At 41.5% G+C, this 22559-nt stretch overlaps 4 protein-coding genes across 6 annotated transcripts; all 4 read right to left on the bottom strand.

Annotated features, from left to right (window-relative positions):
• Positions 1-676: 676 nt before the first annotated feature.
• Positions 677-7212, bottom strand: npm1a (nucleophosmin 1a). Of its 2 annotated transcripts, none has more exons than XM_062541423.1 (11): positions 7074-7212; positions 5651-5730; positions 5380-5499; positions 5168-5261; positions 4477-4574; positions 3739-3788; positions 2965-3040; positions 2753-2836; positions 2468-2593; positions 1559-1633; positions 677-1303 (listed from the first exon to the last, which is right to left on the bottom strand). In XM_062541423.1, exons 1-11 carry the CDS (start codon positions 7111-7113, stop codon positions 1259-1261), a joined length of 888 nt encoding a protein of 295 aa, XP_062397407.1. In that variant the 5' UTR covers positions 7114-7212; the 3' UTR covers positions 677-1258. The 2 variants fall into 2 exon arrangements, with proteins under 2 accessions (XP_062397407.1, XP_062397416.1); XM_062541432.1 differs by having other exon boundaries at positions 2468-2590.
• Positions 7213-10683: 3471 nt separating this feature from the next.
• Positions 10684-11094, bottom strand: LOC134087823 (histone H3). Its single transcript, XM_062541590.1, has one exon. The coding sequence runs from the start codon at positions 11092-11094 to the stop codon at positions 10684-10686; it is 411 nt and encodes a 136-aa protein (XP_062397574.1).
• A 552-nt stretch (positions 11095-11646) lies between these two features.
• Positions 11647-12048, bottom strand: LOC134087863 (histone H2A). Its single transcript, XM_062541668.1, has one exon. The coding sequence runs from the start codon at positions 12038-12040 to the stop codon at positions 11663-11665; it is 378 nt and encodes a 125-aa protein (XP_062397652.1). The 5' UTR covers positions 12041-12048; the 3' UTR covers positions 11647-11662.
• A 235-nt stretch (positions 12049-12283) lies between these two features.
• On the bottom strand, positions 12284-22099 carry LOC134087621 (cytochrome P450 3A30-like). 2 transcript variants are annotated; one of them, XM_062541230.1, is made up of 13 exons: positions 21920-22099; positions 21679-21772; positions 21211-21263; positions 20689-20788; positions 20049-20162; positions 19450-19538; positions 18075-18223; positions 17073-17200; positions 16743-16818; positions 16259-16419; positions 15423-15649; positions 14542-14704; positions 12284-12642 (listed from the first exon to the last, which is right to left on the bottom strand). In XM_062541230.1, the coding sequence occupies exons 1-13, from the start codon at positions 22018-22020 to the stop codon at positions 12538-12540; spliced, it is 1560 nt and encodes a 519-aa protein (XP_062397214.1). In that variant the 5' UTR covers positions 22021-22099; the 3' UTR covers positions 12284-12537. The 2 variants fall into 2 exon arrangements, with proteins under 2 accessions (XP_062397214.1, XP_062397222.1); XM_062541238.1 differs by lacking the exon at positions 21679-21772.
• Between the last annotated feature and the right edge of the window lie 460 nt (positions 22100-22559).

Below are 22559 nucleotides of genomic sequence, written 5' to 3'. Positions count from 1 at the left end.
ATGTGACTGAAGTTCATGGCAAGTGACCCAATACTTTTGGCAATAGTGTATATTGGATCTATAGTTATATCATGGTCACTACCCACAGTGACCATCACAAGCTTAGTATTACAGTATACAGGTTTGGATAAGATTGTTAGAACTGTGAAAAATTCAATATGGGCCACTTTATATTTTCTGCATTTAATTAAATATATTCAGCATAAACTTGCATTCAAGATACCCAAATATGTTGAGTAGGCTACCACATAATTTTTGGACAATCCTACTGTAGCTTTTGGAATCCTATGGGACCCTCTCATTAGGGTGAGCAAGCATGCTTCAGGTGATTTTGTTTGTCACTAAAACGCTGTCGCTGTAGAAGTTACGTTTAAAAAAACAAAAAAACAATGTTCAGGCATGTGGAGTGGAGAAGGATAACATGCCCATCCATATAGTTCACAACCGTTTCCCCTCAGACAAGAAAAAAGATGTCAGGCCAATCCGCAATGAGAGGCTACCAGTTATTGAGCTCATAAGGTACAGCATACGAAGGAGGAAACAGGAGGAGTCGTCTCGACATCAGGCTAAATTTTACACATCAAAAGACAATGGTCCGAAGCCTGTAGTTTTGTTCAAGTCAATAAAAGAAATCACAGTTCAGTGGAATTATTTAAGTCAATAAAAGAAATCACAGTTCAGTGGAATTATTTATTCATCTCCCTCCCCAATCCCCTCACAACCCCCAAACGGGTCTTAGTGCCCAACAGGGCACATATAAAAACTCATTCAGCCAACATGGACCAGTTGTTACAGAAACACATAATTAACCAAACAAACATGACAAAGGGAAACACAGACTATGAACTTTTTGGGGAAAAAAAAAAAAAAAAAAAAAAAACACTGGAATAGTCAACGGACCTCCATCGACAACAGAAACATTAACAAACATGAGGTCCATTCGCACAATTGATCTTCAAAACAATGATTTAAAAAGTACTGGACTGGATTCCCCTTCCTTCTCTTGCAGGTCAGTTCTCTGGCAAATAAGGCTGATGGCAGGATGGCAAGGTAAAATCCGAGAGGACGTGTAGACAGCTTTCTGTATCTCAATCTGACGCAGACTGATCATGTGGTGATTAAGAATACGTAACCACGGCTCCAAGGTGGGGGTGGATAAAACAAAACAAAAACAAAACAATAAACGAAACAAAAGGGCGGGGTGAAAAACAATAATTTATCAAAAATGACAACCGAATAAGGGACGAGTGAATGCTGATCATTTGTCCACTGTTTGTCTCCACTTCCACAGGTCAGCAATGGTCTGGAGAAGAACAGGGAAGAACATGCATGAGATTCAAATTCAAACAATGCAGACGTTGTCTTTACAGGTCAAGGCAACTCGGTACCGCTGCTCTTTTAAACAGTAATCTAGCGTAATTACATCAAATGGAAATAGGGAGGAATAAAGACCACCACACACATGTGGAGTAGACTTCAGTTAAGGCCCTATTAGTGAACCAAAAGGCAAATAACATAATTACTGACATAAAATTCTGACATTACAGCAGACAATTACCTTGGAGTCGGACACTTTGAAGGTGTTCTTCATGTAGTTCTCAAACTTGGGCTGAAGTTTAGGAAGCGTCACTCCCTGTAGATACAAGCAAATATATGATTAATCACCACCCAATAGCTCCACCAGAACCACACTCGTCTATCCACAAGGTAAGGCAATATGGAGTCGAATTTATTATTCAACTTATCGAAAGACCAAATGCAGTTATGTCATTCCTTCACAGTGATTGTTTCCCATGCCTTTTTGCCACGTCTTCCATCATCTCTTTTCAGCCTCAATATTTGGACTTTGTCAAATGGTAGGACGTCAGACCAATCTCCAGTCAAAACAAGATGGTTACAGAATCCTCCTTAAAAAATCTCCTATGGCTTTGTGCTAGCAGACTGAAAACATAGGACTTCTATTATGAGTTTACCTACTTAACAGGGTTGTCACGTTCTCACCAGAGGGACTGCACCAGAGTCTGGCATTTGGTGCGGTCTGCTCGATTTAGTGCGGTCCCGAGTGCGACTGATGCGTTCACACGAACGGAAGCGACCCGAACTAAGAGCTTTTAGTTTGAATGGATCATTTGGTGCACACCAACTGCTGTTGATGTGAAAGCGCCCCAAGGACACTACAGTAGGGTTCAGATCAAAGATTCCCCACAAGACGAAACGAGACTAGCCACGACGTTCTAAAACCTTGCAACTGCGACTAAACAGATGTTAAAACATGTTGAATGCTCTGTGACTGCTTGCAACTACGTGCAACATTTAATTCACACCGCTGCAACTCTGTCTCGTCGCGTCGGGAATCTTTGGTGTGAATTGGGCTCAAGGACACTAAGGACACAAAGCCACCAGGCTTCTGAAGGGAATCCCCCTGGTCCTGTAACAGCAACAAGGGGATCGGTTAGGCAGAACAAACCTTCTGCACGGACGCCATCATTTTGGCCTTCAAGTCGGTCACGGAGAGGGGAGCGCGTGGCGTCTGGGGGGTTTTGGGCGTCTGCGGCTTCTTGCCGTCCTTACCCTTGTTGTCCGGGGTTTTCTGCTGCAAAGAAAGCAGAACATCCGTTTGTACATGAAAGTTCATGTGAAATGCCTTCGACCCATGACTACCGAATTGCAACAGCATGTTTACTGCAGGTACTTCTCATATAATGCAGGCATGTGAAAGCACAAAACCTCAACAGCAAGACAAAGTTCTCACCTGTTTGCCTGAAGGCGTGCCGGGCTTGTGTGACTTGCCATTCTGCGCTACAGGTGTCTGTGGTTTGGATGGTGCCTTCTTTGGCTGAAACGCAAACAAATATTTCATTAGGAACCAGCACTCGACTAACTAATGTTAGTGACCCAGATACTGAGGAAAAGACATAGTACATGCCTGTGTTTAACAACTTGACAGGGGAGGAGAAACTATACCTTCACTGGAGACTCTTCATCCTCATCGTCTTCGTCCTCGTCGTCATCCTCTTCGTCGTCCTCGTCTTCATCATCACTGATGTAGATAAGAATACATACGGTCAAAGCAAGTACACACCATCCTTTCGATGAACGCATCAATCTCCATTTCAGTCACATTCAAATTGGTCCTTGATAAAGCTGTTAACAATTATCCTACTAATAAATGATTTCAACTTCAGAGCAATTAAATCAGGGAGATAATTGACGGATTAGTCGAAAATGAAAACTAGCTGTTTATTACAGCCAGTGTCCCTGCTATCAGGCGGGCGATATTTGGAGCACAAGCTAACCATATACTATGGTGCCTAGTTGTTACACATTGGTTTCACAAAATGGCTGCTTTAGACCCAACTTTCTATGCAGGAGAGTATAACACATTCAATCAAGATCCTGGCTCACTATTTATGTCTAGCTCTTTTGTTACTTTCATTGCATCTTATGTGTCATGCATCTTGTACATGTGTATAATGACAATTAAAGGCATTCATTCAGTAATGTGTTCGTTATGAGTCAATATCCTTGTGGAAAGGTATTTTGTGGCCCATTTCCTCTATTAAAGCCTACCTTCCACTGACAAGATTTGGGAAAGATTATTGAAAGATTGTAGTCTTTTGAGTAAAGCTTTAATGATGGGCATTAGTTCAAAGACTACAATCTTTCAAGAATCTTTCCCAAATCTTGTCAGTGGAAGGTAGGCTTAAGGCACAGTGTGGGCAAGCAAAGCCAACTCACTCGTCATCGTCATCATCGTCGTCATCATCAGCCTCCATCCTCATCCTTTTCTGTTAAGAGGAGAAACCAAGTGATTAAACAGACGCTCTTCTAGGGGGGTTCATCAACTAATCGATTAATACAACCACAAGCCAGCGCTGTGGGCAGCAGTCAACTAGTCGAGGACAAAAAGCTGAAAAGGCAATACATTCATATGTATGGAGGCACTTCGACAAAAATGAGACCTGTTCCCTTAGTGGACATGCAAGTAGTGTACTGCTAGGGTAATGTACAATAAGAATGTGTCTGCTAGAGAACCACCTAGAGATGAAACACCCACTGCTAACAGCTAGCACTAGCAGCAATGCTAGCACCAGTACTGTACCAGGGAATGTTTCCCAAAGACATAGTTGCTAACTACCATCATATATTAATATGCGATAGTAGTTAGCAACTATGGGCTCTCTTTTTTCATATATATAGATATGTTATGTTGTTAGCTCTTACTAAAATGTGACCGAAATACGACCGAATATCAACTCTATATTTCTGTATCGTTAACATATCTGAAATGTGTGACTCGGAAAATGCATCGTAGTTAGCAACTATGCTTTCGGGAAAGAATCACAAACAAATGTGTCAACTAGTAAACATCAGTAGTTGTGAAACCACTACTTTTTCCACAAGTTGTCTGCTGCATATCTTCTGCATGCCTGTGCCTTGATCAGGGCTTGACGTCGTTCCAGGTCAGCTACATACCGAAAGCCTCATTCCAGCAGGTGCCATTCGCTTCAGAGAGTTGCCCGCCTCCTCCTCCTCCTCCTCTTCCTCCGACATCTCATCAAAGCTTGGCATCACTGGTGACGAGAGAACAGAGAAAAAAAAGTGGGGGAGAAAAATGTATGAGTACAGCAGCGTATCAAACCTTCATCAGTTACAAAGTTTAAGAATGACATTTACAGGAAACATAGCAGTGCCTACTTTGTTTTTGGTCTGTTTCATTTCATTTGTTTTGTTTTAATAATTCGGCATCATCACATCTGCAATTAACCTGTACATCAAGTATCCTACAAAATGTGATTCATTTGTGGATTCATCGGTTGCCAATCCAAATGGTGATGTATCTAATTCCATATTGCAGGCTGCCGCCTACTACTATTACTACTAAAACAAACAGTGAATTTCCCTTCCACAACTCAGCAAGACCTAATCAAGGATATTTATTGTAAATGACTCCATAACAGGTTATTCAACGGTTTATAAATCATATTCTTGATTAAGTAGGCATGAAATTTGTTTATTATTTCATGATTTAACAGGCCTTATGTCGCCAACCAAAGCATCGCAGAGCCGTCAATCAAAGCACTGCAGGGAACTGGATCTGATGTGTTTTGTTTAGAAAAAAATAATTCTGAAACTGAAACAGAATTTGGGCGGACAAGGTACTCACTGACTAAGTGCTGTCCACTGATGTGCACTGGGCCTGTTCCCGACTTCAACCTGAATACAACCGGGGGTGTAATTTCAAAACCACCCACACACACCTGTGAAGGAAAGAGAGAAAAGGAAATTATTAAGACAATCACAAAATAAGACAGATTATTGAAAAGTTTAAATATAAAAAATAATAAAAGTATAAAGCTGACCACCCAAAGGACTTACGCTGGGCGAGGTGGAAGGCTTAAGGGCTGCCAGAACTGCTGTGACTTTATTTCCCTCCGCACCCGTTCCCTCCACCTCCACAAGATGCAGGTCATCCTTCGTGCTTGGGTCGACACACACCTGGCAAGGCAAACAATATATATAATGTTATAGTGTGTGTGTGTGTGTGTGTGTGGCTTTTTTAATTCCTCAGTATCCATAACATATACATTATGTAAAATGAAAAACACAATTGTGTGCTCTTCCATTTTTACTAAGAGTTTTTCCGTACCATTCTAATGGACAACTGGTGCTCCACATCCTCGTCCTCTGGAATGAACTTCACATCTTTTCCAGCTGTGAGTTCGCATCCTAAAGATGGAAAACACAATTAATGACGGTGCAATTTAATATACGTGGATTTCCTGAACTCACAACGGTTCATATGAGCCGGGGAATATCACTGCCATTTCGACATTCGTCAAAAAAAAAAACATATCAGTGGGGTCGCCTAAGGTAACGGGGGCAGAGAGCTCGTGGCCCACGTGGTGCGACTGCGAAGCATGCCTTGAAAATTGTCATGGAAGAGATGGACAGAGAGCTAACCATAGGAATATCACGTTAGAGTCATTATCATGCTTATTACCCCGTGCTTGTAATACAATATTTTGGGCAGCAGACAATGCACATCAAGTTGAGAACACGTTACTGATACGCTACACGATGGGGTTGGCTAACTGTAAATGTAAGGTTAAGCTACCTATTTAGCAAGCTAAGTAGCATAGTACACAGCATGTTTTGAACAAGACATCTAGTTCAAGAAATGTCCTCCCGCAGTCTCACATTAAACGCAGCTCATCAGTGCTATACAAGGTGTTTGTTAATCGTCTAATGTTAGCAATAAAGTTCGAACACCGATGTTTTCTGTAGCGTGACTTAAAAGCGTGGTTCACGCCGGCTAGCAAGCACGTAAACCACTACTTCACATTCTTCAAATCCACCAGCTTTGTAAATGTTTCAGTTTAAATTATACAAATTCACCATCTTAAAGTATGATCAAGAATGATCTAGTTAATCATAATTTCTAAGTTACGTGCAATGATAATTAGCCTATGGCTAGCTGGCAGATGATTTCAACTAGCTAAACTGTGTAGGCCTGGGCACACGTGTCTGGTAATTTGAGACCTAGCGCGGGTGACATGACCTGAAAAGACTCTGCTACTGAGGTTACAGACGTTACGTGAAACAAAAACAGTTAGTGTGCATTACATTTAAGCAATTTCTGTTTCATCTTCTGAAACTGCCAAATCCAGAAATAACATCAGGTTACCGTTACATGATCAATACAATTACTTGGATATCTAACGTAGCCTAACCAGCTAGCTGGATAACGTCATGCTCTGATCATGCTATCTAACTGCATGGTATGATAGCTAACCTCAGCAACCCTTATCCATCAAAGCACAATTTCAGTTTTCTAAGACTATTTATTATTATAGACTATTATATCCCTGAAGTTAACTGCTGTTTTTGAAATACTGCCACTAACCTATGTAACCGTAGGACTGTTTCTAACGTTTGTCCATCCTTCCTGTTCGTTTGATATCATAGCTAGTAGTAGCTACGTTTTTTACACCTAAACAAATGGTTAATTGCTGTTATATACTGAAATAATACGTATATTTTGAAACCATGCATTTGTAGTTCATAGTTACCGTAGAGATATGTCTGTGGTCCTACTTCACTCATGTCCATTTTGCCGGTGTATGCAGAAGCGTGACTCTGTACCAAAGTGTAGTAAAGTTGCGTATGAGTAAGTGAATGCAATATAGCCACGCCCCGTACGGAGACGTACATCACTTTCATCCAATGGCTATGAGTGAAGAACCAAAGTAGGGCGGGATATTGAACGTATTGATCTACCAATGGTTGAAAAAACAGTTCTTCTTCATAGACCTCTGAAGTTCGCCTACAAAAAAGCTACCATCTTTGCCCATATTTGGAGTTACGGTATCTGACGATTTTTCCTATGGGAAATTAACATGGGGATTTGGAATTATCACACCTGTTAAACTCTCGCGGGGATGACAAAATCGGAAATTCAGGTGTTTTCCTGAACACACTTTTGTCCTCTGCCTTCGAGAGGAATCTGTGATCTCCGGTACGCGAAGGCGGCAGACTTTGATTTTTGCTACCCCAGAGCTAACTTGCGATGCAACTTGCCATTAAGTTAGTTAGCCAGTTAGCTCTGGGGTAGCAAAAATGAAAGTGTGCCGACTTCACGTACCGGAGATCACAGTATGCACAAGAAGGCAGAGGACAAAAGTGTGTTCAGGAAAACGTCTGCATTTAAGACTTTATCGTCCCCGCGAGAGTTTAACAGGTGCGATAATTCAAAATCCCCATGTTATTTTCCCATAGGAAAAATCGCCAGATACCGAATTTCAAAGATGGCAGCTTTTTTGTAGGCGAACTTCAGAGGTCTATACTCGATGACTTCAACCAGAGGTGACATCAACCATCGCACAAAACTCGATACAGTAACCCAAGTTGTTACATTAAAAAAGTAGCTTCTACGTGATACACAGTTACTATCTGCAGAGAGTTCTAGAATCTTTGGTCTCCAGATATCTGTCTGTGGGTAGCCTACTAGGAAAATGAATATCAAGACTCAACTTTTCATCAACTTGTTATGAGATATTCAACCAGAATGAAATCAATTATAACCAAATGAGAACAATATGATGGGTAAAGCCATCCAGTGTGGTTCAGGTCACACTGTTGGGGATCATGTTGGTTGGCACCAAAGATTCTAAAGCGGAGCTCTGATCTTTGGTTGGCATTGTCTTTTTGGCTCTGCTTTTGGGGCCTGATCATTGTAGTTGTTTTTAATGTGTGTTTTGTGAAGATGATCCAGAAGTTGCACAGAGAACTGTTGAGATACATGCATAGTACCACTGTCAATCTACACAAACAGATTGTACGCTAGCTCATATATTCAGTGTAAAACACATTTGTCTTTTGAACTCACTTAAGTAGTCTCTCACACAGCAAACCATTGTTCTGTGTATATGGGGAGTGGACCTTCTATACCAGAAATATATTTTTTTTCACTCTTAACCCAGGGGCCGGGTCTGTTGATTTCAAATGTGTATATTGATAATTGATTAAGTCAAACATAGTTTTGTAACCCCCATAAGACATGATGGTAAACTCATAATGACTGATGTCCTGCACATGGGAAAAAAAACACACAATTAACACTAACCATTAGACATGTATTACAACTGATGCATCGGAAGACTTTGGTAAGATTGGAGGCTTTAAATGTATGCCCTCCATTCAAGCTTTAGGGCTTACACAAAAGACTACAATATTTCAAGAATCTTTCCCAAATCTTGTCAAACTCTTCTAGGCTTGACATCAGTAATGATATGCATGTGACAAATACACCTCCTTGTATCCTTGTGTCCTTGTATCAGAAGGAGAGATTGTGCAGCTCATATGGTCCATGTAGGCACCTCACTCCTCACTGCTCAGTTAGCCTACTTTTATCTATACTGTTATTTTTTTTAGTACTTCTACTCTTTACTATTTTTTTTATCACTTTAGTTTCATCCTACTGTTGTCCTCATTGTTGTGGTGTACAGCACTTTGGACACCTTGTGCTTGTTTAAATTGTGCTATTTGTGGATTGGATTGGAATGGATTGCTCCCCGAGAGCCTGAAAAGTTGTGGGTTCAAGCCAGGGTTGACGAGCCAGACACACATCAAGATCTAGGGTCTGGGAACTCACCATATAGCAGGGCTCAATCGGAGGGGTGGGATGAACGGTTGTCAGATTCCCACTCAACGCAATAGGAACAGCTCTACAACCAGTCATCTTGTACACAGCACATACCCAAGTATATGCTGTGTACAAGCACTACCACAGCATATACCCAAGTTGCAGTCTGTAACATATTATGGGTTTTTTTGTTGTTGTTCTTTTTAGTCTTCCTACTGAGGGGGAACTAAGAGACGGTTGTGGGAAGAGATGGCACCTGTTGTGGGGAGCGATTGTGCTGGTGGTGTTGCTGTACGCCGACCAGATGTGCTGAGGCAGTCCAGCGTACACACAAAGCTTTAAAGACGACTTTTTTTCTCCTTTACTATTTCACTTGTACTCAATATGTTTTTATATATATATATATATATATATATATATAAACCCTGAGAATGCAGATGCTTTTGAATATGCATGTGCTGTGACCCTTCTCGGTCACCGTACAATTGTACTATTTCAATTTTTTTACATTTTTTATTTTGCACTTTCATTATATGTTCTAACTTTTTGTCTTACAATAAACATATATTGTTTTACTCATCCAAGCCTGAGTGTTTTTGAATGTCACCCCCAAGTGTGTTTAGTGACAAAAGCTCCTCACTGCAGTCATGCAAAGTAACTTGCATTGTTATCACTGAATGATATGATCTATCACACCCACAAACAGTATGAACCAGTGCAAACGGTAGTCGTGGCCAAAGTTTTCAGAATGGAAATATCTTCATAAGAGTGCCATGACACTGCCACTGTGTGGCCCGTTGAGTCTGGAATGTGACCGTTCCATCTCCCCCATAGACTGGAAACATTCATTGTAAAGTAGGTGTGATGACGCTGGAATATGAATGCAAGTGTGAAATGTAAATTGCCCATTGAGTCTGGAAAGGGACCTTTTCTGATGCACACACTGATTTATGCTAACAACTTTGACAAGATTTGACAAGATTCTTGAAAGATCGTAGTCTTTTAACTAATGCCCCCCATTCAAGCTTTACTCAAAAGACTACAATCTTTTAAGAATCTTTCCCCAGTCTTGTCAAAGTTGTCTGGTGTAAGGGGGGTATTAAGTGCTCATGCCTCTGCGCAATTACAGGTGCAAATGGCTGAAATTGCCCATTGAGTAGGCTATGGAAAGTATGGAATACTGTGGAAGACATGAGCCTGGTCGCGCTCTGCTCATGTTCGTTACAACGAAAGCTATGAAACCCAGAACCCTGCGACATGGAAGACCGCCGCAGTGTTTGTGTTTACTATATTAGTGTCATATCTGTTCACAGTACAATTACAATTGTGATATAATTGGTTTGAGTGATCATTTGATTGTTTATGATAAAATACATTGGTTTTAATTCTCGAGCCTACTGGCATGACATTTTTCCCATCTAGAAAATAATAGTAAGAGTATCCAAGAGCCAAAATGTTCCCAGTTTGAAAAATAGCCTTTTAGATGTGTGGGTAGCTCTTAAAAGAGCCTTTGAATGTTCGTGCCCTGGCCTCACAATTTAAGCACGTTCCCCACGGATACGACGAGCCAGCTGGATGTCCTTGGGCATGATGGTGACTCTCTTGGCGTGGATGGCGCACAAGTTAGTGTCCTCGAACAGACCGACGAGGTAAGCCTCGCTAGCCTCCTGAAGAGCCATGACAGCAGAGCTCTGGAAACGCAGGTCGGTCTTGAAGTCCTGAGCGATTTCTCTGACCAGACGCTGAAAGGGAAGCTTGCGGATCAGCAGCTCAGTAGATTTCTGGTAACGGCGGATCTCTCTCAGAGCCACGGTACCAGGCCTGTAACGGTGAGGCTTCTTCACTCCGCCAGTTGCTGGTGCGCTTTTACGCGCAGCCTTGGTGGCGAGCTGCTTCCTCGGAGCTTTACCTCCGGTAGATTTGCGGGCTGTCTGCTTCGTTCTTGCCATTACTACGTATTCTTTGCTATGCGTAGCATACACTAGCAGAATGTGGGTATGTAAAGCCTACGTCTCAGCCTGCCCCCTTTACACGTCACGTTTTTGGTCTCCGCTGATTGGTCTTCCTCGGTCCGTCGAGAGGCGCCTACAATTCAAAATACAAAGGCCCCTTCCCCCAGTATGTTGATTCACTGTTCTCAAAACCGTTCCAAAGTAATTTAGAAACAGAAGAAACAAAGGAATGCATAGCGTGATCTCGAAACAAACAAAAGCAAACATGTACAAAAACAAATTATTGAAATAATGGCATTACAAGAGCGTGCGTCGTGATCAGCCTTGCATGATCAGGGACTAGTCTTGGGTAATTATTTAAAGGAGATAACCAATTCAATAAATGTGTGGGTAAAATATAATAGGCACTAAGTAACTGTTCAATAAAACATAACAATTGAAAGAGGTCCCAATAAAAAAGAGACCGGTTTGACAGTGAAAAGGAGTGCGGGAAATTGGAATACGTTTTTCGCGGTATGTGGGTGGCTCTTAAAAGAGCCTTTTGTTTCAATTATAGGGAGCAGATTTACTTGGACTTCTCGGTCTTCTTGGGCAGCAGCACAGCCTGGATATTAGGCAGCACACCACCCTGAGCAATAGTCACTCCACCGAGCAGTTTGTTCAACTCCTCGTCGTTACGCACTGCAAGCTGCAGGTGGCGGGGAATGATACGAGTCTTCTTGTTGTCACGGGCAGCATTGCCGGCCAACTCCAGGATCTCAGCGGTAAGGTACTCGAGCACGGCAGCCAAGTAGACTGGTGCACCAGCGCCGACACGCTGAGCGTAGTTGCCTTTACGCAGCAGCCTATGCACACGGCCGACGGGGAACTGAAGTCCAGCCCTGGATGAACGAGTCTTAGCCTTCGCTCTGGCCTTGCCACCGGTTTTGCCTCTTCCGCTCATGATTTCAGCAGTTTTTCAAAGTATGTGTGAACGATTGTGACGAAAGTAATGCCCATATATATACCATTAGCCCATAGTATCGCGGGGATACTCAGTGTCTCAGTGGTTGAGAAGGGAATGTTGAGAGCCAATCAACGTGTAGGTCGCAGCGGGATTTCAACTTGAGGACGATTTGGCGCCCTTAGCACTTCCCGCTCCCTTTCAGCGCAATCCGCAAAAAAAGTTAACACATGAAACAGTATCTCAGGTTAAAATACATTCTTCATAGTTTAATATGGGTAGCTGTTTTGTTGGCGAACTTCAGAGGTCTATTGTACCTAAAAAATCGACACAATATTATCCCACAAGAGAAATAAAAACATATTTTATTATGATAATTGATAACTTGTAGCTCATGTTCTATGAACAACAACTAGTAAGTGCAATTCCATCTCATGTTGATAATATTTGTGTGCTTGACAGCTCTGATTGGATAGTGAGTGCATATGGAGGGATGGTCACCCTCGGGGATTCAGCTGCGCAGCAGGCGACCGCGCAACCAGCTGCAGCTTGATGGGCCTTTTGGGAGCCATAAACCCCACAGTTTCCAACTCCAGCGGAATCTGAAGGAAGATTGGATCAGAACAGTGGCAAGCAGTGAGTGTCTTTATTACCCGGCAAAATATACAGCGGGGAAATTAAGTATACTGAATAGTTTTTCATTAGTCTTACCTCCAGTGAGGCTATTCACATGACATTTTCACCAGACATTAGTATTAATTCAGGTAATCTAAACATATTAAAAATCCAAACATGAATGTCCATAAATAGATTATGAGTAAAAAAGTGGAATAGCACCTGAAAAAAAAGTATTGGGCACGCTAAGAAAAACAAGTACACAAAGGCAAGGAATGAGTTGGAAATCATTGAAATCATAGAAAAAACTCTGGTCAGGCGAGAGCAAACTTGTACTATTAGGATGTCATACTACACACCATATTTGGTATGGAATGGCACTGTGCATCACCCTTTAAATACCATAACAACAGTAAGGTTTGGAGGTGGAGGCATCATGGTGTGGGGCTGTTTTCCATCTCATGGTGCTGGCAGACTTCATACAGTTGAAGAAATGATGATGAATGGAGTTGGAGTTATTTTGTTCCGGGATACTCTTGCCATCCGCCAGGAGGAGGATGGTGAGACATGGCTAGACCTTCCAACAGGACAATGATCCAAAGCATTCAGCAAAGGAAACTCTCAATTGGTTTCAGAGAAAGGAAAGCAAGGCCCTGCCTCAAATCCAATCGAACCGTTTTGGATGTTAAATAAAGATCAGGATTCACTATAGGGACCTCAGGCATTTTCAGTATCAAAAGACTCTCTGTTTAAAAGAACGGTCCAAAATCACACCTGAATACTGCGACTGATTGGTCGTTCCATCACACAGGAAATGCCTTGAAGCTGTCATTACAAATAAAGACTTTTCCACAAAGTATTTTGAGAAATGTCAGTAGGCGTGTTCAATTATTTTTTTCCTGTGCCATTCCACTTTATTACATATAACTTTGTGGACTTTAATGTTTGCATTTTTTATATGGGTGGATGATCTGAGTTAATACTAATGTCTGGTAAATATAAAAAATCATGCAATTTCAAATAGCCTCATTGGAAGTATAGCCTACTTACTGAAAACAATGCTGATGTGTCCATTATTTTCCCCACTGTAAATACATAACCTGTGTTGTGTTAACCTTCACCTGCCAAGCCTCCCATATGCACCGGGCAGGTGTGCTAGCAAGGAAGCTAAACCCCATAGGTGCTGGTGTTTTTTTGCTAGCATGTCTCTTCATATCCTTGGAATGGAGGTTTTACATAGATCTACATATTGAACAACCACTTTAACAGCCGGCTGATGTTGACGTTGATGTTAAAAAGTTTAAATTCATCAGATTTTCTGAATTTGAGAGAAAAAAAGGTGGATTGGATTTTAATCTAGGACTCATGGCCCTTGGTTTTTCCATTAGTATGACAACTGAACAAACAAACGGATGTCATCAAGCTACTCTCAATTGTGACTCAGCATCCAATATTTTAATTGGCTGGGTGAACCCTGCCTGACCTGCCGGCAAATTTGGATTTCGCCCAGAAGCTCAGGCTGGAAACCTGCACATCCATCTCCCCTGCTTCCTGTCCACAACCTTTGTGTCCAATCACAAACTAGTTTATCCAAATGACGCACCCAGATTATTGGTCTAATTGGTTGAAGGACTATCCAAGCATAGAGAGTCATTTGTACTATGCCCATTGTTCATGCCTCTTGTGCAGTAGGAAAAAAAGTGCAGACTCCCCAGACTAATGGTCCATTTTAAAAGATTGAGCATGGTGACAGCCTAACTAATATTTTAACTGTTTCTCTTCAAATATATTGCAACCCTTGTCTCATGCATGTTAGCACCAATCCAACCAATAAACTTCAGGTCCACCTGTCTTCACAGGGATAGAGACAGGTGTTCCTCTCTCACCTCCGTCTCGGCACAGGTGTTGATGGTGAATCTCTGCAGCAGCTCCACGATGGCCAGCTTCAAGCTGACGAGAGCAAAGCGCATCCCGATGCAGTTCCTGGGGCCGAGTCCGAACGGCATGTAGGAGTACGGGTCAATGCTCTCCTTGTTCTCCTTATTGAACCTGCGGCAGAGGGACAGGAAAAGGACAGACAGGTTTTAAGTGACACTTTATTGTGAATAGTCCTTGGGAAGTAAAAAGTGATTCAAATTAAATTCGATTCGATTCGAAACTGAATTAATTGTCCTTTGACTAAAAGCCTATAGGGTATGGTGCCCTTACACCGTGCCAGGGTACAGTTCTCAATCGTTCTTAGTCTGCACTCACACTGCATATTATAAAACTAGACCCAGGCACGGTGGAGCTGCTGTGCTCTAAAATTGTTGCATATAGGCACGATCATAAGCCTAACCACCTCCTCAAGCGTACCTGGGTGTGGATAAGCATACAGTGTCCGGGTAAAGTACGGAGTGATCTGGTCAAACGAACCAGACTTTGGGGGTCAAGTGTACCTGGATACAGCACGGTACGGATAGTGACCGCGTTTCCCAGATTCGTTGAGAAGCTCTTAAGTGTTAAGAACTTCTTAGGAGCGTTCTTAGAATGTTCTTCAAGCATTCCTAAGAAGTTCTTAGCACTTACGAGCTTCTTAACGAATCTGGGAAACGCGGCCAGTGTGAATACGCCCTAAGAGAGAGAGAGAGAAATTGATATAATTCATGTTCCTTATGATTGCCAGAAAGTGATCACATAAGCATCACTTAATCAAATGAATTTCTCTCTCTCTCTCTCTCTCTCTCTCTCTCTCTGCCTCTTTCTCTCCCAGGTCTCTCTCATGTACCTCTCTGGTTTGAAGCTCTCTGGGTCAGTCCAGAATTTCGGGTCTCTTTGAAGGGCAAAGTTGGGCACCATGACAACAGTTCCCTTGGGGATGATGACACCACCGACGTCCACGGTCTTCTTGCAGACTCTATCGATTCGAGCAGCAGGAGGGTACAGACGCAGCGTTTCGTTTATCACACAGTCCAGATACTCCATCTGCATCAGGGCTTCATACTGGACTTCAGCCTGGAGAGAGACCAGGATAGTTTTCACCAAACAACCAAATATGGCACTCCAGGGCTTGGTGATGTGGCAGACCGAAGCGTTAAAACAAGACATGTAGCTCTCAAGGACAAAACAAGAACTGTTTGGCAGATAATCGGCTTACAACAAAACGGCACAGTTTTTCCATTCCACTGTGGTTCCCTGTTGGCGGAATGAGTTGCCTATAGTTTTCTGCATTATATAGTTATAATGATAGTTTTAGGGTTTTCAATAAGTGTTTAAAGGCTCATTTGTTCACCTTACACTTACACATGAAAACAAATGCAAAGTAACATCTATGACTCTTAAAAAAAGGTTTCAAGTGCACAGTCCATTAAATAAGTATTTATACCGTACATTTACTTAATGCTTTTTTTTACTCCTCCGAGCACCCAAAGCACTTTACAATGGCATGCCTCACACACAAGGAGCCACCCTGTTCATCAGGAGAGCTTGGGTTAAATGTCTTGCTCAAGGACACTTCGCCAGGGTCCGGAGGAATTGGGCTTGAACCGGCAACCTTTCACTGGCTGGACGACTCCTCTACCGCCTGAGCCATTGCCTCTAGTGAGAGAAAATATTCACACTGACCTTGTCTGGGAAGAATTCATCAATCTCATCATGGAGCTTTTTCAGGGCGTCTGGGTTAGTGGCCAGATTGTAGAACAGGAAGTCCAGCGTTGTGCTGCTGGTTTCATAGCCAGCAAAGATGAAGAGAATCGACTGAGACAAAATTTCATGATCATTCAGTCCTGCATGAAGGATATAAATGAAGGATAGTGCATGAACACTAGTGAACAAGGATAGTGTATGAACACGAATGAACACTAATAGTCTCATCATCCACAATGAAGGATTATGTATGAACAACAGTGTATGAATGACAGTGTATGAAACACTAATAGTCTTTGCATACATGTTGGGTTTTTCTACGAGTTGTTGACAGTTTCAGAGTGGACCTGTACAGTTGTGACACACCATGCCATGGATGACATGACCTCTGAAAGCTGTCCTGTCCTCAACTCAAAGATGACATTTAACTCTTAAAACAGAGACAGCTAGGGGTTGGTGTTACCTTTGTAACTTTCACCTCCTGTGTCATTGTCACGAGTCTGGGAGTCGATCATCAGTTGTAAGAAGTCCACTCGTTTCTGAAACCATCAAAACATATGGAGGTTATCCCCCCAAGGCAATATTGCTGCTTGACATCTGTAATGGGCTGTGAGATCAGCTAACAACAAACATTATTGCACAGTTAGGTACAGTTAACATTGTAAACATGGAATCAGACAGATAACGACTAAACAGGCTTCGTGGTCGAAGATCTTTAAACCGCTGAGGTCTGGTTATGTCGTAAGAGTGCCGATCCTCAGGGTCACCATATCAGGACTTCATCTTCACTAACCGTGACGGAGTTGACCTGCTTCTGAGCTCTGATGTTTTGCAGGGCGGCGAAAAAGAAATCTGTCACAGCCGGGGAGACAAACGTGTAGCCCATTTTCTCAAGGATAGGTGCCATGAAGGGGAAAAAACCTAGAAATGAATGCAATTATTTACAGTGCGTCGGTGCCTATAAAAAGTATTCACCTCCCCTCTTGGATATTTCCCCTTTTATCACTTTTTTTTCATCTTTATTCATTTTTACGGTAATTTACAAAAATATCCTCTTTAAAAGAACACTCCACCCTTTTCTCATTTTAAACTATGGTATTCCCTTAACTAAGACGAGTTGATATACCTCTGGCATTTCAATGCGTGCACTCAATGGCTCTGGCGCCCAGCGCTACTTGGCTAGCCCAGTTCATTCATTAGGATCTAAACAGAGATTAAGTTAGAAGCGACTAAATAGGGAATGTTTTCCTTATTAAAACACAGTTACACGACCAAGTAACTGTATTTTAATAGGGAAAACGTGGAGGTGTTTGATCGCTTCTAACTTTATCTCTGAAGATTGAAGCGATTACACTCTAAATTAATCAAGATTCCAATTATACAAGCAGTAAAAGTGGAAAATACCCTGGTATTGAGCTGCTAGTTTTTCACCGTAAAAAAAAGTGATGTTCAACCGTATTTATTACGGTAAAATGTTGCCAACCACAGCTGCCAGTATTTTACTGTAAAAATTAACAGATTTTTGTTTACAGTGTAGGGGGGATGAATACTTATTAGGCCCTGTATCAAGATAAGAAAAAAAGTGCATTTAAATATGATCAGAGAGGCAGGACGAATATGAAGACCGCCAAATGTCCACAGAGACTGCAAAGTGTCTTGATGTGGAAACTAGCATTTTGAAGTTATTTCTATGGACTCACATGTTTTTGTTATTGTTATTATTATCATTATTATTATTATTATCATTGTCTCTGGACTCTGGAACACACACTGGATTTGTGTGTCTGGACATTACCTGCAATCAGGAAGTGGGGACTCAAGAAGTCTATCTTGACCATTTTCTTGACGTGGGAGACAAAGGGGTCTTTGGGGTTACTGAGGGAGTCGATGTCCACACTGAAAGCTGTGCTGGTCACCACATCCATACTATAGGCCCCAAAGTACCTGGATGGTCAGTGGAATCGTGCTGAATTACAACTGAAGTCATCTCGACCCAGCCCAGCCCACCTGTCACTCACTTAATCTCAGATGTCGTTACTTCCGTCAGTATAGTTTAAAGTGTAAGTGCACCATAACTCCACCCACTTCACATATCTGAAAAAGGCTTTCAAAATGGGTGGGACCTTTTGAAATTTGGAAGGTAGTGCAGCACTGCTGCAGCCAACCATGGTGATTTTGTGTCAATATGGGAATGAGTGTTGCAGACATGGCTTATCACAAGTAGCCTAATCAAGGCAGCTGGTGTTGGGGCATTTCAGTCCTAATTTGTAACAACCCGGTGATGTAGATTCGCCAGAGAAGTCTAGGACTACGTCAGCATTCGAATAGCATTTTGGACCAAAATGCCATGGCATTTCAACCTGTAGAAGGCGCGGAGAGCTACATCTCCAATACAAAATCATACAAAATGTTACTTTTCTCGGGAAACACGACTTTCGTCATTATTAACCCTGGTAATAGAGTAGTTCACCACTTATGAGTAATTTCAATTAATCAACAGCTCAAGAAACATATTTTAGGGTGCACTAGTACACTTTAATGTAGTGTCCTGTGCGCACTCTGACAATCCCAGCCCACCAATCACCATCAACACTCATCCCATATCCCATCATGATATCAGGCTAGCGTGTAAGTTGCTCTGGAGATAATGTAATTCCTTGTAATATAGTTGACATATAGAATAGAATGTATACATTTTTGATCCTGTGAGGGAAATTAATTTCTCTGCATTTAACCGAATTAGTGAACACACAGCACACACACAGGTAAATCACACACTAACCCAGAGCAGTGAGCTCAGTGAGCCCAACCAGCAGTGCTCGGGGAGCAGTGAGGGGTTAGGGCACTTCAGCCGTGGTGGACTGGACGGGGATCGAACCGGCAACCCTCCGGTTACAAGCCCGAGGCCCTAACCAGTACACCATGGCTGCCCCATATGTAAGTCACTTCGGACAAAAAAAAGTGTCTATTAAACGTAATGTAATGTAATGTAAAAGTACTCATCCCATATCCCATCATGGTGTCAGGCTAGCGTGAACGTTGCTCTGGAGACAATGTAATTCCTTGTAATATAGTTGACATATGTAAGTCACTTTGGACAAAAAAAGTGTCTATTAAACGTAATGTCATGTGAAAGTAGGCCTACTCATCCCGTCCCATCAAGTGCTCACTCTTTAGTGTCCGATGGCCTGCCCAGGTCTGCGTCCTTCTGCATGCTGTTCACCAGGTTGCGTGAGTGTTTTTTCATGATCACAAACATCTGATGCAGGATCACATAGCGAATTAGAGAAATAGAGATAGAAGATATGAAGAGCTCCTTTCCAAAACGCTTTAAATCTATTTTTGAAAACATTAATTATTAGTTATTTAATTGTGTATTCCCGGTAATATCAATAAAAGTGCAGTTGCGTTGTTTTGATTGGGTAAAGATAAATCAATAACCCAATTCCACTGAAATTACTTGGAAAACGACAACAAAAAAATTGATTCATGAAAATCTATCAAAATGGTGGGGTATGGTGTTCTGGAAAAGAACTCTACACATGTCATATCTGGTGATGACGTTTGTGCAGTATAAAGAACCACTATGCAACCATCAAACCATCATTTGACCAGACATGAGAGAAAATGTCATAGTAACCAACATGTATGGATGTTATAAAATATTACATTTTCTGTCACTGCAATGTCTACACATTGCATTGCTTTGTAGAGAAAGAAGAGAGAGAGAGAGAGAGAGAGAGAGAGAGGGAAAAGGAGAGATACACACCTCCTTCAGGCGGCCACTGGTGAAAGATGGAGACAGCACACCACGGATTCTTCTCCAGTCATCGTCCTTGGCATTAAACACGGCGTCATACAGCGGCCCATCCAGGCCTAGATTCTGTAATTAGGAGCCTGGTTAAATGCAGTGTAGTGGCGCATTGATTAATCCATCAGATTTCACCATCCTCTATATCAGGGGTAGGTTATGAATTGCAAAATGTAATACTAACATTAATTCTTGAGCAAGCTAAAGCAACATTAAAGAGGGTTTTTTTACATGTAGAGTAGAGGTAAGCCATCTACGGCCCTTTAGCTCCTCTCAAAATGGAAGTTACAAAATATTTACTAACACTATTACACTGTATATGGTTGTTAAGCTTCAAGCTGTCCCAAGCTGTTAGAATTTGTGTGATTTCTGTCTTTGTTTTTTGTTGGTCAGGTTACACTTGACATGTCTCACAATAAATATACTTTGAAACAAATACCTATTTATTTATCAACTTTACCTACTTAGATACCACACCTACTTTATCTCAAATAATGAAACACCAACTGGCACTGATAGAGCATGTGACACATTGATCACAGTCGTCACACTCTGGCTAAACTGAGAAAATTGTCAATAAACAAAGACAAGTGTGTACCCGTCTGTTGGTGAAATATGAGTAGCATTCCTTGACCAAGACCGTTTTGATCAACTCTGTGTCCATGATGCAGAGCATGGGCTGCCGACCTTCAAATATTCTGGAGAGGAGATAACAATATTCTTTCATTTAAGTAGATTGTTAATTGTATCAATCTATCTGATTACATCAACGGTTGTCAACTGATTGTGATTCAGGGACCACCATCAGGCAAGAGGCTCTCTTCACTTTGTATGTATGGGCCTACTGTATATTTCAATTAATTTGATTATTCACAGAGCAATAATCGAAATCCATTCGAAAAAATAGATAGCGAAAATTTGACCATTATTGACAAATGCGTTGTACTATATACTTCCCTATGTTGAAAATCAATAAACATTGCATTACAAAAAAGGAGGAACTGTTAGGCTATTGCCTTCTTCAACCATTAGATGGCAGCAAACGACAAGTAGCAAGAACCCCCTGGATTAGTTCTGGTCAGGCTTTGTTGCCCAGTTTTTCATTAAATAGCTTTCTTACCCCCATATCCTCCCGTACGTCTGGAAACACTCCAAGTCAAAGTAGTGGAAACCCTATAGAAGAAAAGAGCACCAAAGAAGAAATGTGTGGGTGTATTTGCACACAAAAAGAGTGGAGGCTGGTGGCCTATACATGTTGCTCTTTTTGGCCAGCTTGGGCCCCCACAACACAGCACAACACAGCAAAACACAGCACAACACAACACAACACAACACAACACAACACAACACAACACAACACAACACGGTACTTATAGCTGACTTGGACCCACACCGATATTATTTTCTCTTTTGTATTTTAGTTGATTAATAACTAGCCTAGTTAGTTTAAACTTCAACCATTAAACCTCCTCTTTTGCTGCATTCTTGGCAGAAGGTTCCAACGTCACACGTAGAGTGTTATCATATAAACTTGATATGGGGTGTGGTAATAAATGTAGGCTATAAAGAGGTTAGAACAAAGGCCAACCTTTTTGTAGTTGAGCGTATTTCCAAAAAATAGCACTGGTTTTGGACCAGGGACCCCCAACTTCTTGAAAACTCCATAAGGCCAGTACCCATACCTACGTAAATGGCATATTATCACTTTTATTCTTGTTATTTATTATTATCACAATTATTCTTGCTAGAATTATGCAGTTGCTCAATGGACATTAAACAATACTTAACGTGCCATTGTTCAAGAGTTAGATGAAGTTAGTTTAACTTACACCAACAACAGTCCCAGGAACAGCAGGAGCAGCGTCCACGTCTGTGTTGATAAAAAGGACAGGTAGCCCAACATCTTCGAAACCTCACAAGCATCCAACATCAATAGTACCTCGACAGCAAGCTCTTCTAGATCATAGGAACACTTCTTGCTTGCTGACTCTCAAATTTTAATGGTACTTTGGCATAGATATCTCAGTTCCACCCTAGGTCAATCATTTATGGTATGATAACTTTTAACTCTTAAGCATCTTTACCTTGTGAAGTCCTTTTATCTACCAACTAATCAATCTACAAATGGTCTTTATGGGTAAGAAGTAAGTTTTGAGTGTATGTTTTCCTCCTTTTTTATTTGATTTCCTGGAACATGCACAATATATATTTATTTCATCTATACCCTCCACATTTTTTGAAGAAAATGAATCATTATCAGGATTTAGATGGTAAAGGATTTTGATGTAAAATAATAATTAGCACATCTTTAATAGAAAAAAAGGAAAACTTTTGGTTGCCTACTCACTTGTATGGCTTAAAGTCACAGCCATTCTATCTACAGACAGCCACTGTGACTACACACACATGTGCACACACACACACACACACACACACACACACACACACACACACACACAGACAATTTGT

Source organism: Sardina pilchardus, chromosome 1 (genome assembly GCF_963854185.1).
Source record: "Sardina pilchardus chromosome 1, fSarPil1.1, whole genome shotgun sequence".
Taxonomy (NCBI): Eukaryota; Metazoa; Chordata; class Actinopteri; order Clupeiformes; family Clupeidae; genus Sardina; species Sardina pilchardus.
This window is presented reverse-complemented; position numbering and strand designations above follow the sequence as displayed.